Here is a 12,283-nt window from a genome sequence, read left to right on the forward strand (position 1 = left end):
AATGTTTATTAGTGAGAACAAGCTTTCTAAAGGTCACTTCTCAAGGCCTCATTTAAGGTTAAACTCTAAATCCAGAGTTGAGCATTTTTATAGGGATACATATTTTGAACCAGTGTAAATATGTTTTTTTGTATTATGTTTCTTATGTTCTGTAAATCTGATTTGAGACATTGTCCATTGTTAAAAGTTTGAATAAGTTTGAATAAGTTTGAATTGATTTGAATTAAATTAAATAAAGTATAAGGCCATGGTTCAGAAACTGGGGTTTGAAGACAAGTCAGACTCAAAATCCTTTTTTTTTTTGTTACAGTATATTCTATAATGAATAAAGTTATTAATTATTGAATTAGTAGTTGACTAATCACTTAAATTAAATGTTTATTCCAAATGTCAGAACCTCAAAAACAGTTTTATATATAAATCATGACAATTTGGACTTAATGGAAAAGCTCTTTCTGGAAAAGCTGAAAAAGTTGGATTATGTTTATGAAATAAATGTTTAATCAGAGAGTTCACAGAATTTATTTTACAATTAATGTATTAAACATGTTTCAAAAATGTTATCTTGTTTAATACAGTGCTTGTTTCATCCTTTTGTTTGTGTTGCAGTTCCTCTTCAGTGAAGAGGTGATGTAAGCTTCATTGTTGTAGTTGATGCGCTCATTGATGTCGAGTGTACTAACCATGTGTTCTCTATTCCAGCAGTAGAGAACAATGTCTCTCTGTACTTTTACTATCACAAATCTGTTTCTTTCCGAGTCTCCGCTTCCTGCTCCTCTTTGTATAAAAACTCTTTCATCATGCAGACTTCCTTATTCTAAGTTTTTTCTCCCTCCAGTATACATCTACTGTAGAACATTTGCCTGAGACAGAACTAAGATTTGCACCATAATTTACACAAATAATTATAGAAATTATATTAGAACAATTGTTATGTTGCTAATTTCATTGCTCGCCATGAGAAGATAATAATAATGTGAATTAATTTAGTGCAGTGTGAAGTGATTTCTTCCCATAAATGTCTTTCCATAAATGTCTGGTTTGCCAAGATTAAAGCTGCCATGTCTGTGAAACTGCTACAGGCAAGGTGCACTCAACTATTACAGCCAGCCACAACTCAGACTCTAAAAAGAGATCCAGCAAAGCAATTCAACAATTCTGTTTCAGTAGAGCAATTCATTCTTCATGCAAACGTATTGAAAATCCCACAGCTTAACTGCATATGTTTACCAGATTCCTATATAAAATAAATTAAAGCATAGATAAGTGTTTTTTTTTTTTGTATTAATCTTTATAAGAAAACGATTTAGTCACAGAAGGAATTTACACACAGTTGCACAAACTTCATGAAAAGAGACAACATATTGCAGGCACCTCCTGAGTCGAGGATCTCGTCCCAGCTCCTCAGAAACAAAGATATTCACAGCTATGGCTTTCTAATCCCCATGCTCATAATAGGATTCTTTTCTTTTTGTCTAACACAAAATACTCCACATACACAAACATAACACTGATAAAACAAATAAAAAATACATGCATCTGCACATTTACAACTGTTAACTAATTTTAAGACTTTTGTACATATATGTTGAGTGGGGAAATCTGTTATATACATATAATTACAGGTGGAAATTTACACTATTTATTTACAAAAATAGCCATATTTTATTTAAGCTTGATCCTCTTGCTATACGGATGACAGTTTGTGATGATAAAGGCACACACTTTCACAACGTAGAGCTGATTGGAAGCAAGGATATAAATCTGGCATGCCACAAAACATCTACAAAGATGGCTGCTAGTCTGATGGCTGGCTATTATAACTGTATTGATTATTGCCATGGTAGTGTGTGTGTATGTTTGTGTGATGGCCACTGTGGCACTTTTAAGAAGCCTCTGATACTGAAGATGGATTTATAAAAGCGTTCTCTAGTAAGTTTGAGGTGGAGTTTTCTATCATAAATGTCAAAAGGTACTACATTTTCCTTTCTATCACTGCAGTTTTGCAGCACTATAATAACAGTACTTTAAAAAAAAAGGACAAACTGCATGGTGTCTCCTCAAAAATGCCCAAACCATTGATGCTGTTTATCTAAAAGCTCCTATCAGGAAGCAATTTACCGCCTGCTGAGCCCCGTTAACATTAGCTCCATTCTGTGATTTAATACAGCTGAAAATCTTAGCCAGTGAACGTATCAGGTACTGCTACAATACCAAACAGAACACATACTTAACCTACCCTGCTATATAGCACTGAGCACTGAGCTTTAATTTGTTTCAGAGCAGCAACTGAGACAGTCTCAAACTACAGATCCCTTGGATGATGATAAGTGGATGGAGTGAATTCTGGTGGCCAGAGTCTTCTCCATGGCATGTAGCACGTCATGGCCTGTGCTCTCCACTGGGGTGTCATAGAGGAGCTGCTTGAATGGTTCCAGTTCGATCAACACGACCATGTTCTTCAGGAAATAGCCCTCAATGTAGGACAACAGCTCTGGTGCCTCCAAGAACTAAGGAGTAAACAGCACAATTAGGACTTCAGACACTACTACAGACTAAAGCACTATTCAGAGGTCAATATTAAATCCAAAAATTTGACATAGTGTTAATATTCTCTTATTTAAGCCCATGTATTTATTTAAATATTATTATTTTTATTATTATTTATTTCTTTTTTTGCATGGAGGGCTTTAGAAGAGAGAGCATCTTACTTATGAATTATTTAGGGATAAAATTCTGAAAAATAATTCATAAGTGAGGAGACAAGTGAGACAGTCAGCTTACCCTTATCAAACCCAAACTGCTAATGATGACAATGAAGCCATATTGTTAATCTATACAGCCAAACATTTGTGGCCACGTGACCATCACGCCCATATCGGGTTCTTGGAACGTTCCGTCCAGCTTTATTAACCTTTGTTGTTATAATAACCTCTACTGTTCTGGGAAGACCTCCCATCAGATGTTGGGAGTGTGGCTGTGGGGATTTGAGCCAAAAGATCATTCAGCCAAAAGAGCATTAGTGAGGTCAGGCACTGTTATCAGGTGAGGAAGTCCGAGGCACAGTCAGTGTTCAAATTCATTCCAAAGGTGTTCATTAGGGTTGAGGTCAGGGATCTGTGCAGGACACCCCACACCATCCTTGGCACACCATGTCTTCATGGAGCTTGCTTTGTGCACAGGCACATTTTCATGTTGGTATATGTTTGAAATTCTTAGTTTCAGTGAAGAGAAACTGTAATGATGTACCAGCTCCATTAGGACATTCTAAGAGGAGATGCTAATCACATGTGGCCTTCTTATCAATACACAATTGTCAGACAGTATATTTCTAATCACACCATCCAGTGTCACCCACATGAGGATGAGGTTCCATTTTTAATCTGGTTCCTCTCAAGGTTTCCTCAGTCACTTCAGGCTTGCTCATTGGGGATAAATACAAACACATTTAAATATGTCTAATATTAATCTTGAATTTTTGTATTATATTAATCCTTATATTTAACTTTTTGTATTATTTTTATGTTCTGTACAGCTGCGTAGAGAAAATGTCCATTGTTAAAAGCGCTACACAAATAAAATTGAATTTGAATATAATGCTACAGTATACAAAGACTTTCTACAATTTTATGCTTCCACCTTGTAGCAGTAGTTTGGATAAGAACCATATATCTGTGTGATGGTCAGCTGTCCATATAATGTAAATTAATGCACATTTTCAGGAATGTATGTAATTATTATATTATACAAGTATAACGGTATTGTAAATTATATTAACCATAAACAATTCCTATATTAGTTTATTTCAATGAATTCCATCTTATCATCCCTATTTCTTCATATTAGATTTCTTTTCTTTTTCCTTTTTTCATGCTTGAACAACAAACAGGTGATTTGCATAATCTGAAAAGATTTCTTAACCATCTCTGAATATGCATAACTTTCCCCACGCAAACACTGACATAAGCTTTGGACTTAATGCACCATCTCCAAATATAGACCTGGCGGAATTGATTCTGAAAAAAAGAATCAAAAGTTTGAAAGAAAAAAATTAATTTTCCATACTTTAGCATGGTTGTAGATCTCTACACAGGTCTCAGTGTTGATATTCTTGGAGCATATGATCTCGCAGTGCCTCTGTAGTGCCTCCAGCTGGAAAAACTTAGCCGCAGACAAAAGCTGATAGACAAGAGTCTGTTAGCACACAACATTTCATGGTTCTTCTTCTTATAATGATTTATTATTTATGAATCATGTGTGAAGAACGTAACAAAACTTACATCCATGACCTCAGTGTTCCTGATGTGTAGTGTATCTGTTCCACCAAAGTACAGATACTGCATCACCAGCTATGACGAAATGCATAATTAATGTCACTTAGAAAGAAACTACATAATGATAGCCTTTACATTATTTACACACATGTAGTGTGTGTGATTAATACAGGCAGGTAATTCATTACTCTATACTGAAAAAAATATGCACTCAAAATTCCTTTACAGTAAAAGCATGAGGTTATGTAAATAAAGTTATAGAATGTTATTTAAATATTTACACCAAAAAATTGATTTTTATGAAAAATGCTTATGAGATTTTACACATTCATTCATTCAATCATTCATTCATTTTCTACCGCTTATCCGAACTACCGGGGACTCACGGGGAGCCTGTGCCTATCTCAGGCGTCATCGGGCATCAAGGCAGGATATACCCTGGACGGAGTGCCAACCAATCGCAGGGCACACACACACTCTCAATCACTCACGCAATCACACACTACGGACAATTTTCCAGAGATGCCAATCAACCTACCATGCATGTCTTTGGACCGGGGGGAGGAAACCGGAGTACCCGGAGGAAACCCCCGAGGCACGGGGAGAACATGCAAACTCCACACACACAAGGCGGAGGCAGGAATCGAACCCCCAACCCTGTAGGTGTGAGGTGAACGTGCTAACCACTAAGCCACCGTGCCCCCCAGTTTTTAACACATTAAACTCTATATATTACAAACCGGGTGGACAGAGACTCAGATGAACGATACAGTCTAGATTTGTCTATGCAGAAATGCACAAACCTGGAATACATTATACTTCACATTGCTAATTTCAATGCAGGTGTTCTCTGATGCAGGTCTGTTTGCTAGTAGAGATTTAAACCTTTATGAAAGACAAACAAAAGACATACAGTGTCAGGGAAATATATTACCTTGTGTATGAACAATTATATAATGTTCAGAATGCAAGTGCAACTCAATTAAAGAAAAATCCACCCTGACTGTCTTAACACGTTATCTGCAGCAGCATCAAAAATGTATTGATGGTTTATGTCTGTGTGTGTGTGTGTGTGTTCTTCTTGTTCCCTGCATCACCCAATGTTGTTTGCCTACTGTACTAGATGACAGTAACATAGGTGGGATTTAACCCTTGTTTCATCACCTAAAGTTGAAGAGCTATACAGCAGTGAGTTCATCTTTATTCTGTAAACTCCTTGCACCTCCCCCTCTGTATATTCTGCTCAAACACGTCAATTTCTAACGTGCCACCTAATACTGCAAATACCACAATTAATACCATCGTGCTTGTCATACTGTAGATCGCTAACTAGCCATTTTAAATCAAAGGTTGTAGCTATTGATCTTTGGATTTTTAAGAACTAACATCACCTTTGTTGTTTAGATTTGGTTTAAGATTGTGTTTCCCAAACTGCATACTTCTAATTCTACTTTTCAAAATTCCATGCCATTTGTAGTATAAAAAGTAGGAGTAGTATAGTGTGTTTCACTGAAAAGTCTAACAAGAAAATGTGCACTTAGGAAGCCAGATGATGCACTTATTAAACCAGAAAAAAATTAAGTGAGAATTGTTGGACACCATGCACTCAGCTTTGTAGGTGAAGAGGACTGGGCTAATGGGTGCTGAGGCTTGATAAGAAAATAATATTCAAGGTGCCGGACAACATTCTGCTGGACAACATCTTATAAACATCTTTTAAATTAGCCCAGACTGGGTAATTTATTTTTCAATATTTTAAAGCAGTATTGCATTATGTGCATCATTTATTATTGACTGGGAACTGACTTATAATTTCTGTTAGTAAAAGAAAACATTAGCGTTCCATTTGAGTCGATACTAATCTTCTTAATATCATACGCTAGACCTAGAATGCATAGTGCATAGTGTAAGTGCTTAGTAGCACGACTTTAAATTGATCTTTACAGTATCTACTGAAAGGCATTGTAACTGCATTATCATGTTCATCTGTGGCAGCAACATGGCAAACAACCTCTAAAAAAACACACAACACCAGCTAGTAAATCAACACTACAATCATTAAATACATCACAAATATTTCAGTATAAACACAATGCATTTCAGGGTGGAGGTTTCCTTTAACTGCAGTACAGTATAGCTGACTTTGAGTGCAGTGCATGATTTCACCTGTTAGAGGCAGTAAAGAGCAGAACTTTATGAGCATAAAAAGGCTTTCCTTCCACCAGGAATGTCACATCTGACATCTCCTTATTGTTCAGGAAGTGTGGATCTAACACAAACACAGGCAACATGAATAATCAGCCGCGCTCATGGAGTTAGCATGAGCATAAAAAAACAACAAAAGCAGTGCTGAAAAGGTATTGCACACTAGATGGCAGAGGAGGCCTTATATGAGAAAGATGACTGTAATCTGAGAGCTGTGATGTCTCCAAACAAAAGAGAAGAAAAACATCATGAATGCATTTGCTGTCTCTATTCAAAAGACACATGGAGAACCTTACTGTGATCTCTTACAATAAGCTGAGTAAAACCAAAATATACAGTAAATAAATCACCCAGGAAATGAATACATACTGTATGACTATGTATAAATGGAAATATACATATACGTTTAGAAATGATGGTAACACACCGAGTCTGGAGGTCTGCTTCTTCTTGATCTCAGTGAGTTTAGGAACAGGGTAGGGTCCGTAGCACTGAGTGAAGATCACTGCCAACTGCTGGCTGATCACCTCATTCTACAAAATAAATGAACATCATAAAAACAACACACACCACAAATAATGGCCACAAGTGCGCACGTGCTTAACTGATGCTGAAACAGAAGTGCTGCAGGGGCGGAGAGGCATGAACTTTGTGGAGAGACAGGATGCAAATCAGAGGAGAGTTTAATGTTATTTTCATTTGTGCTATGCCTCTTCTAGCTCTCTTTTGTATAGGTAGGTGGAAACCGGGTAGACCAAAATCCCCAGCTGAATTATCTGCTCCCTCTCCTTGTAGTCTGACTGATGAGTGCAACTTTGAGGAGCTCCTCGTCAACATGACAGTTTTTTCACTCTTTCCTGCATTGCAGTTTTCCTTTGTACGTCTTTCTCTTTCTCTTTTTTCCTCTCTGTGATATCGCTATCTTTTGTGTATGTGAATGCTTTTCAAATATGCATCATGGTTTATAATGTATGTATTATAATGTAAGAGAGCCAAAGTACAATCATCATTGCACAAAAAAGACTGGATTTCCCATAGATCACCTCTGACATTTGCACACATACACACCCACCAGCTTGCACTCAGCCACACAACCAATTGCATGCAGTCAATAGAGGGCTGGCATGACAGCAGGGGATTTGTACAGGCGGTTAGCCTGATTGGAACGTCGGACTGAAGTGGAGTCTATCGCTGCTCTTATACATGCAAGAAGAATGCACTTTGAGCAGGTATGTGACTGAACCTCTCCACCAGAGTCAAAGCAAAGCCCACACTATTACATAACACTGTTCTGCTTCCAAGCAAACCTCACAGTTTAAAGCGTTCAGCGGATCACAGGCTACATTACTGTCCCTATCAGCAAGTAATAAGAAATCTGTGGTAAAGTTTTAGAATGCTGTGTGTAGGCAGAATGGGCTGAGTGGGATGTGTGTATGTGTGGTGGTGCAGGTTGTTGCAGACCTTGCTGGCACGGAGGATCTGAAACATTAGAGGCAGGCCGTGTGTGATGAGCTCCTCGGTGTACTCCTCCTCTTCGATGCAGCTGAACTCCTTTAGCAGACCCTGGATCAACGGCCGCCTGTGCTGCAAGAAACACGTGCGCAAAGATTCTAGCCACGAGTGCAGCGTCCATGGCACTCCTAACACAAACACACACACACACACACACACACACACACACACACATGCTAGGTGTAACATCACATCACCATAATAATGTATTTAGCTCTATCATTGTAGATTGTACCCTCATATTGCATATTTTTTGCAGCACTCAAGGATGAACAATATATATTTTACAAGTAACTGCTTCACCTTGGATTCCACACTCATTCAACTAGCGGTAATTTAACATAGACAATCCTTGTTTCTGAGAGGCGAGAGGAAACCCACACAGACACACAGAGAACACGTAATGCACTGCACAGACACTGATCACTGATAACTGTGATGTAGCAACACTACCCGCTGCGCCAATTTTTAATGGGTATTTATAGTCTTAGACAAGGTATTTGACTTCGATTACAAGCTTCTGTGTCCTGTATTTACTTTTACATAGTGACATCAGGTAAACTCATTCTGTTGCAATTCTGTTGCTCTGTGGCTTGAAATTCTCTGCGGCATCAAAGATTTATCAAAGGCACCTTCTGTTTGTGAACAGTTCATGTGCAGTGCTGCAGTGCTAACAAATGCTAGTGACTCATCAGGGAGGAAATGCAGTCTTAGCAATGTGTTGAATTACTTGTTTCTATCCAGTATTTCGCAAACAACTTGCTGCTACTGGATGTTTAATTCATGCTTAAAATGCTTCACGTAATTACCAGTGTCCTTTTGTTATTTATCATACTTGGAACTAGCAAGAAAACTGGATGCTAGCTGGTAGGCAAAACTTCTTTGATCTCTAAGCTAATTTCACGGGAGCAAACTATAACAACAGGTCAATGTTTTAGACACCAGTAACAAAATGTAATCGAGCAATCCATGAAAAAATTACCTACAGATAGCATTAGCTATCATCCACCACTATGCTAACATTACCCATGTGACTGATCTTATAAAAAAATGTTGCTTCTGTATAAGCAAAATACAGAATATGTTATGTCTTGATATGTTTTCACTTGCAGTATTTTACAGATTACTTCTACACATTCATATTTGCCATATTTTGCATTTTCTATATGGAAGGAATGATCAAATATATGTGATATGGTGCCTGGAAAAATATAACAGGAAGAATTTGGGCCTGAGATACTAATACTAACCTAAGCTGCGTATATCCAGTGTGATGTCCACATGGCCATGCTCTGAGCTGTGGTACAGAGCTTCTCTCAGAGCTCTGATTTTGGCCTTTCCAGTGCGTGCTGCCTCCATCTGCAAAGAATTCCTTTCCCCTGCCTCCGTCCCTTCAGCCAGGATCTCCTCCAGGGACAATACATCCCCCTTTTCCTTCTCAGACTGGGACAGTAGCCGACGGAACACATTCCTGAACCGTACAGGCACAGCATAGATATAATGTAATTTCATGTGCTGTTTACATCAGTACTTGACATCTAAATCTTTTAGTTAAGTTTACTATCTGTCTTATTTTGGCTGAACAATAAGAGTTTCTTGGTATTTTCCTACAATATTTCCTTAAATATTTTACAGAGCTAGCTTAACTGAGAACTTGGTGAGTTGATGTTCAACCTAGAAATATTGACAGCTATTTATTGTTATGATTTGTATTATTTTATGTATTAGGAGCTCTCACTATTTTGTATTACTTTATTATCTCTATATTTTGAGCTAATGGGACATCTCACGGCTACTGTGTCATCAAAATAAATTGACTATTTGGATTTTTTTTTTACTTTCCTTCTCTAAAAATGTAACAAAAAATATATACACACAGGCCTTGAAATAAAGCTATGATAAATGTTTTTGCAATGCGAAACATTGCATGTCCTTTCATTACAGCATGCTTTAGTACTCTAAATCCATAATGGCACCATTTTACAGTAAGGTTTACAGGAAATAAAATGACAGAGTTGCTGTTATATTACTCTCTAAGTGTATGCATGCTACCTGTGTCCGTGTGCTGCGGCCAAGCTAAAAGAGTTCATTTCGCCGTGTGGAGTTGTGGAGATGCCGTTGCGGTACATGGTACCCACCAGAGGGTCAGCTCCCCTCTCCAACAGCAGACTGACCAGCTCAAAGTTACCTGCAGACGCACAAGAAAGATCTGCATTCACCTCTGTTCTCCACTGCCTGTGTCTCGCCCTTACTGAGCGATGTTTACAGTATTAGATTACCTGCAGCGGCGGCTAACTGCAGAGGTGTTTCTGTATAGTTCTCCATTCCATCCTGCAAAGAGCCCTCCACGTTTGCCCCAACATCCAACAGCAACTGATGGACAGAAATATAGAGAGGAAAGGCAAGATGTGAGAGAAAGATCAAGAGCCAATGTGACATGAGTTCACACTTGACCACTTTTGAAATGTGATCTAGACATACTAATCTGCTTATAAGACACATTTTCTGCTGAGTGAGAAAACACACTGAGCATCCGTAGCAGCTATGCAAAACGCAGTGAAAATGGCTGATAATGAGAAACATGGCAAATGGGGTGTAGCACGGTCGCTAGGGAAAGACTCTGAGAAGAGCTTTTACACCCACACACACAACTGACCAAAATGTCAAGAGACTACATGAAAAAAAAAAAACAGACCTAATGCACAATCCTAACAACAATGCAGGGTAAGTTGTATGTTCTGTGTTCAGTGTGCTGTCAGGGCAGGCGGAGGACGTCTACCTGCAGCACGGGAACGTGTTGGTGGAGCACGGAGAAGGTGAGTGCCGTGGCTTGCCGAGTCTCGGGGTAGATTGAGGGGTGCTGGTGCACTGTGTTGGGCACCTGAAGGAAGTACAGGGGAGTCAGGGCATAAAGACACACACACAACACACACAGGCACACACATGCACACTCACACACACACACAAACACAAATAAGCAGTCAGGGAAAGTGCTGGCTTGGGGAAACAGACACACGCTGTTCTCAGCAAAATCTTGGCACATGGCTCCCAGAAGACGTTTGTCACGTTCACAGTTAGATTTAGCTTGTGATGGGGAAAAGGTCAGAGATATATAGTGACATTATTCTGTAATTCTCTAATTTCTAAATGTTCTCTGCCAGTGTTAGGGAAACATATCATGTCTTATTCACATCTAAGCATAATGACTCAGTATGTAAAATAACAATGTGCTCAGATTGCGTAATATTGTAATAAAAACATTTCCATATTGACTGTGACCTGCTATTGCTATAGCTTACAGCATGACTCAAGTGTGACTGGTTCCAGCCACAACAGCAAATCTTGCAATCACTAACAAATCATTATTTGCTTTGACGTCTCCAGCTAAACAGCTTAGGGATGTCTCAATAGTTTCAGAGATGACTCCATATTAAGAAAGACTACATGGAAAATCCTTACACCGTGACACAGTACACAAGAATACAAACAGTGGGACACATGGAAGACAATGGTAACATGGGTTTGATGGGTTCATGAGGAAGCTCTGTTAAACAGAAACAAAGGAATAAAACAAGTGTGCTGTTATAAGAAAATAATAAATGTAAAGTTACTGTTACTGTTCACACATCAAAGCGGATTGTTTTTCTATCACAACATGTCCTGTGGTGTTTTATTCTTCTTATACCACAGCAATTTGCCAATGGTTATAATTTGTAAGTTATTAATAAGCATGCCATGCATTTCTTAACTGTTTATAGCTACGTTTAATGTTGTGGAATGTCTGCAAGACAAGTTAGTTCCTGTTCTTACTTACATTATAACAGCTATAGAGCAGTTGTTACCTCTCCCCATCCATTTATGTTGTGTTACAGAGAGATTATACAGGTTTTCTTTGTTAAATAATTTTCTTTGAAACTGTGAATTAACCATTAACCTAGAAAAAAACTCATGATTTACCATTTAAGCCAGAACTACTTCTAGAGCTGTGCTGTTACTGAAAATAAAACACCTTCTGAAACAGTCCGATTTAAGAAATCAATGATGCTGTGGTATAAGAGTTTCTTGAATTTTATAACCACTGACCTCACTGTTGATATCAGCTCCTGCATCCAACAGCATCTGAACCATGGCCTCATCACCACGAGCACATGCATACATTAGTGGAGTCATACCCTAAATAACACACACACACACACACGCGCACAGGGATACACAGAAGTCATACCGACTTAAAAATATTACTTATTTATTGTCTTATAGTAAAGTGACACCAGTTGATTTCAGTTGAATGT

General features: G+C 38.3%; 1 protein-coding gene across 2 annotated transcripts in view; it reads right to left on the reverse strand.

The window, feature by feature from the left end:
• Window positions 1–1,238: 1,238 nt before the first annotated feature.
• btbd11b (BTB (POZ) domain containing 11b) overlaps window positions 1,239–12,283 on the reverse strand; it is a 56,925-nt gene continuing 45,880 nt past the window's right edge. The window contains exons 6-17 of one of the 2 annotated variants that reach the window (XM_060878192.1): window positions 12,075–12,164; window positions 10,771–10,872; window positions 10,271–10,364; window positions 10,044–10,179; window positions 9,242–9,462; window positions 7,941–8,119; window positions 6,907–7,012; window positions 6,441–6,543; window positions 5,078–5,159; window positions 4,281–4,349; window positions 4,066–4,194; window positions 1,239–2,510 (exon numbers count right to left, since the gene is read on the reverse strand). In XM_060878192.1, coding sequence (XP_060734175.1) covers window positions 2,301–2,510; window positions 4,066–4,194; window positions 4,281–4,349; window positions 5,078–5,159; window positions 6,441–6,543; window positions 6,907–7,012; window positions 7,941–8,119; window positions 9,242–9,462; window positions 10,044–10,179; window positions 10,271–10,364; window positions 10,771–10,872; window positions 12,075–12,164 — 1,521 coding nt within the window. In that variant the 3' untranslated portion in view covers window positions 1,239–2,300. The remainder of the gene's footprint in view (window positions 2,511–4,065; window positions 4,195–4,280; window positions 4,350–5,077; window positions 5,160–6,440; window positions 6,544–6,906; window positions 7,013–7,940; window positions 8,120–9,241; window positions 9,463–10,043; window positions 10,180–10,270; window positions 10,365–10,770; window positions 10,873–12,074; window positions 12,165–12,283) is intronic. The other variant, XM_060878193.1, reaches the window with a different exon arrangement.

Source organism: Tachysurus vachellii, chromosome 9, assembly GCF_030014155.1.
Source record: "Tachysurus vachellii isolate PV-2020 chromosome 9, HZAU_Pvac_v1, whole genome shotgun sequence".
Taxonomy (NCBI): Eukaryota; Metazoa; Chordata; class Actinopteri; order Siluriformes; family Bagridae; genus Tachysurus; species Tachysurus vachellii.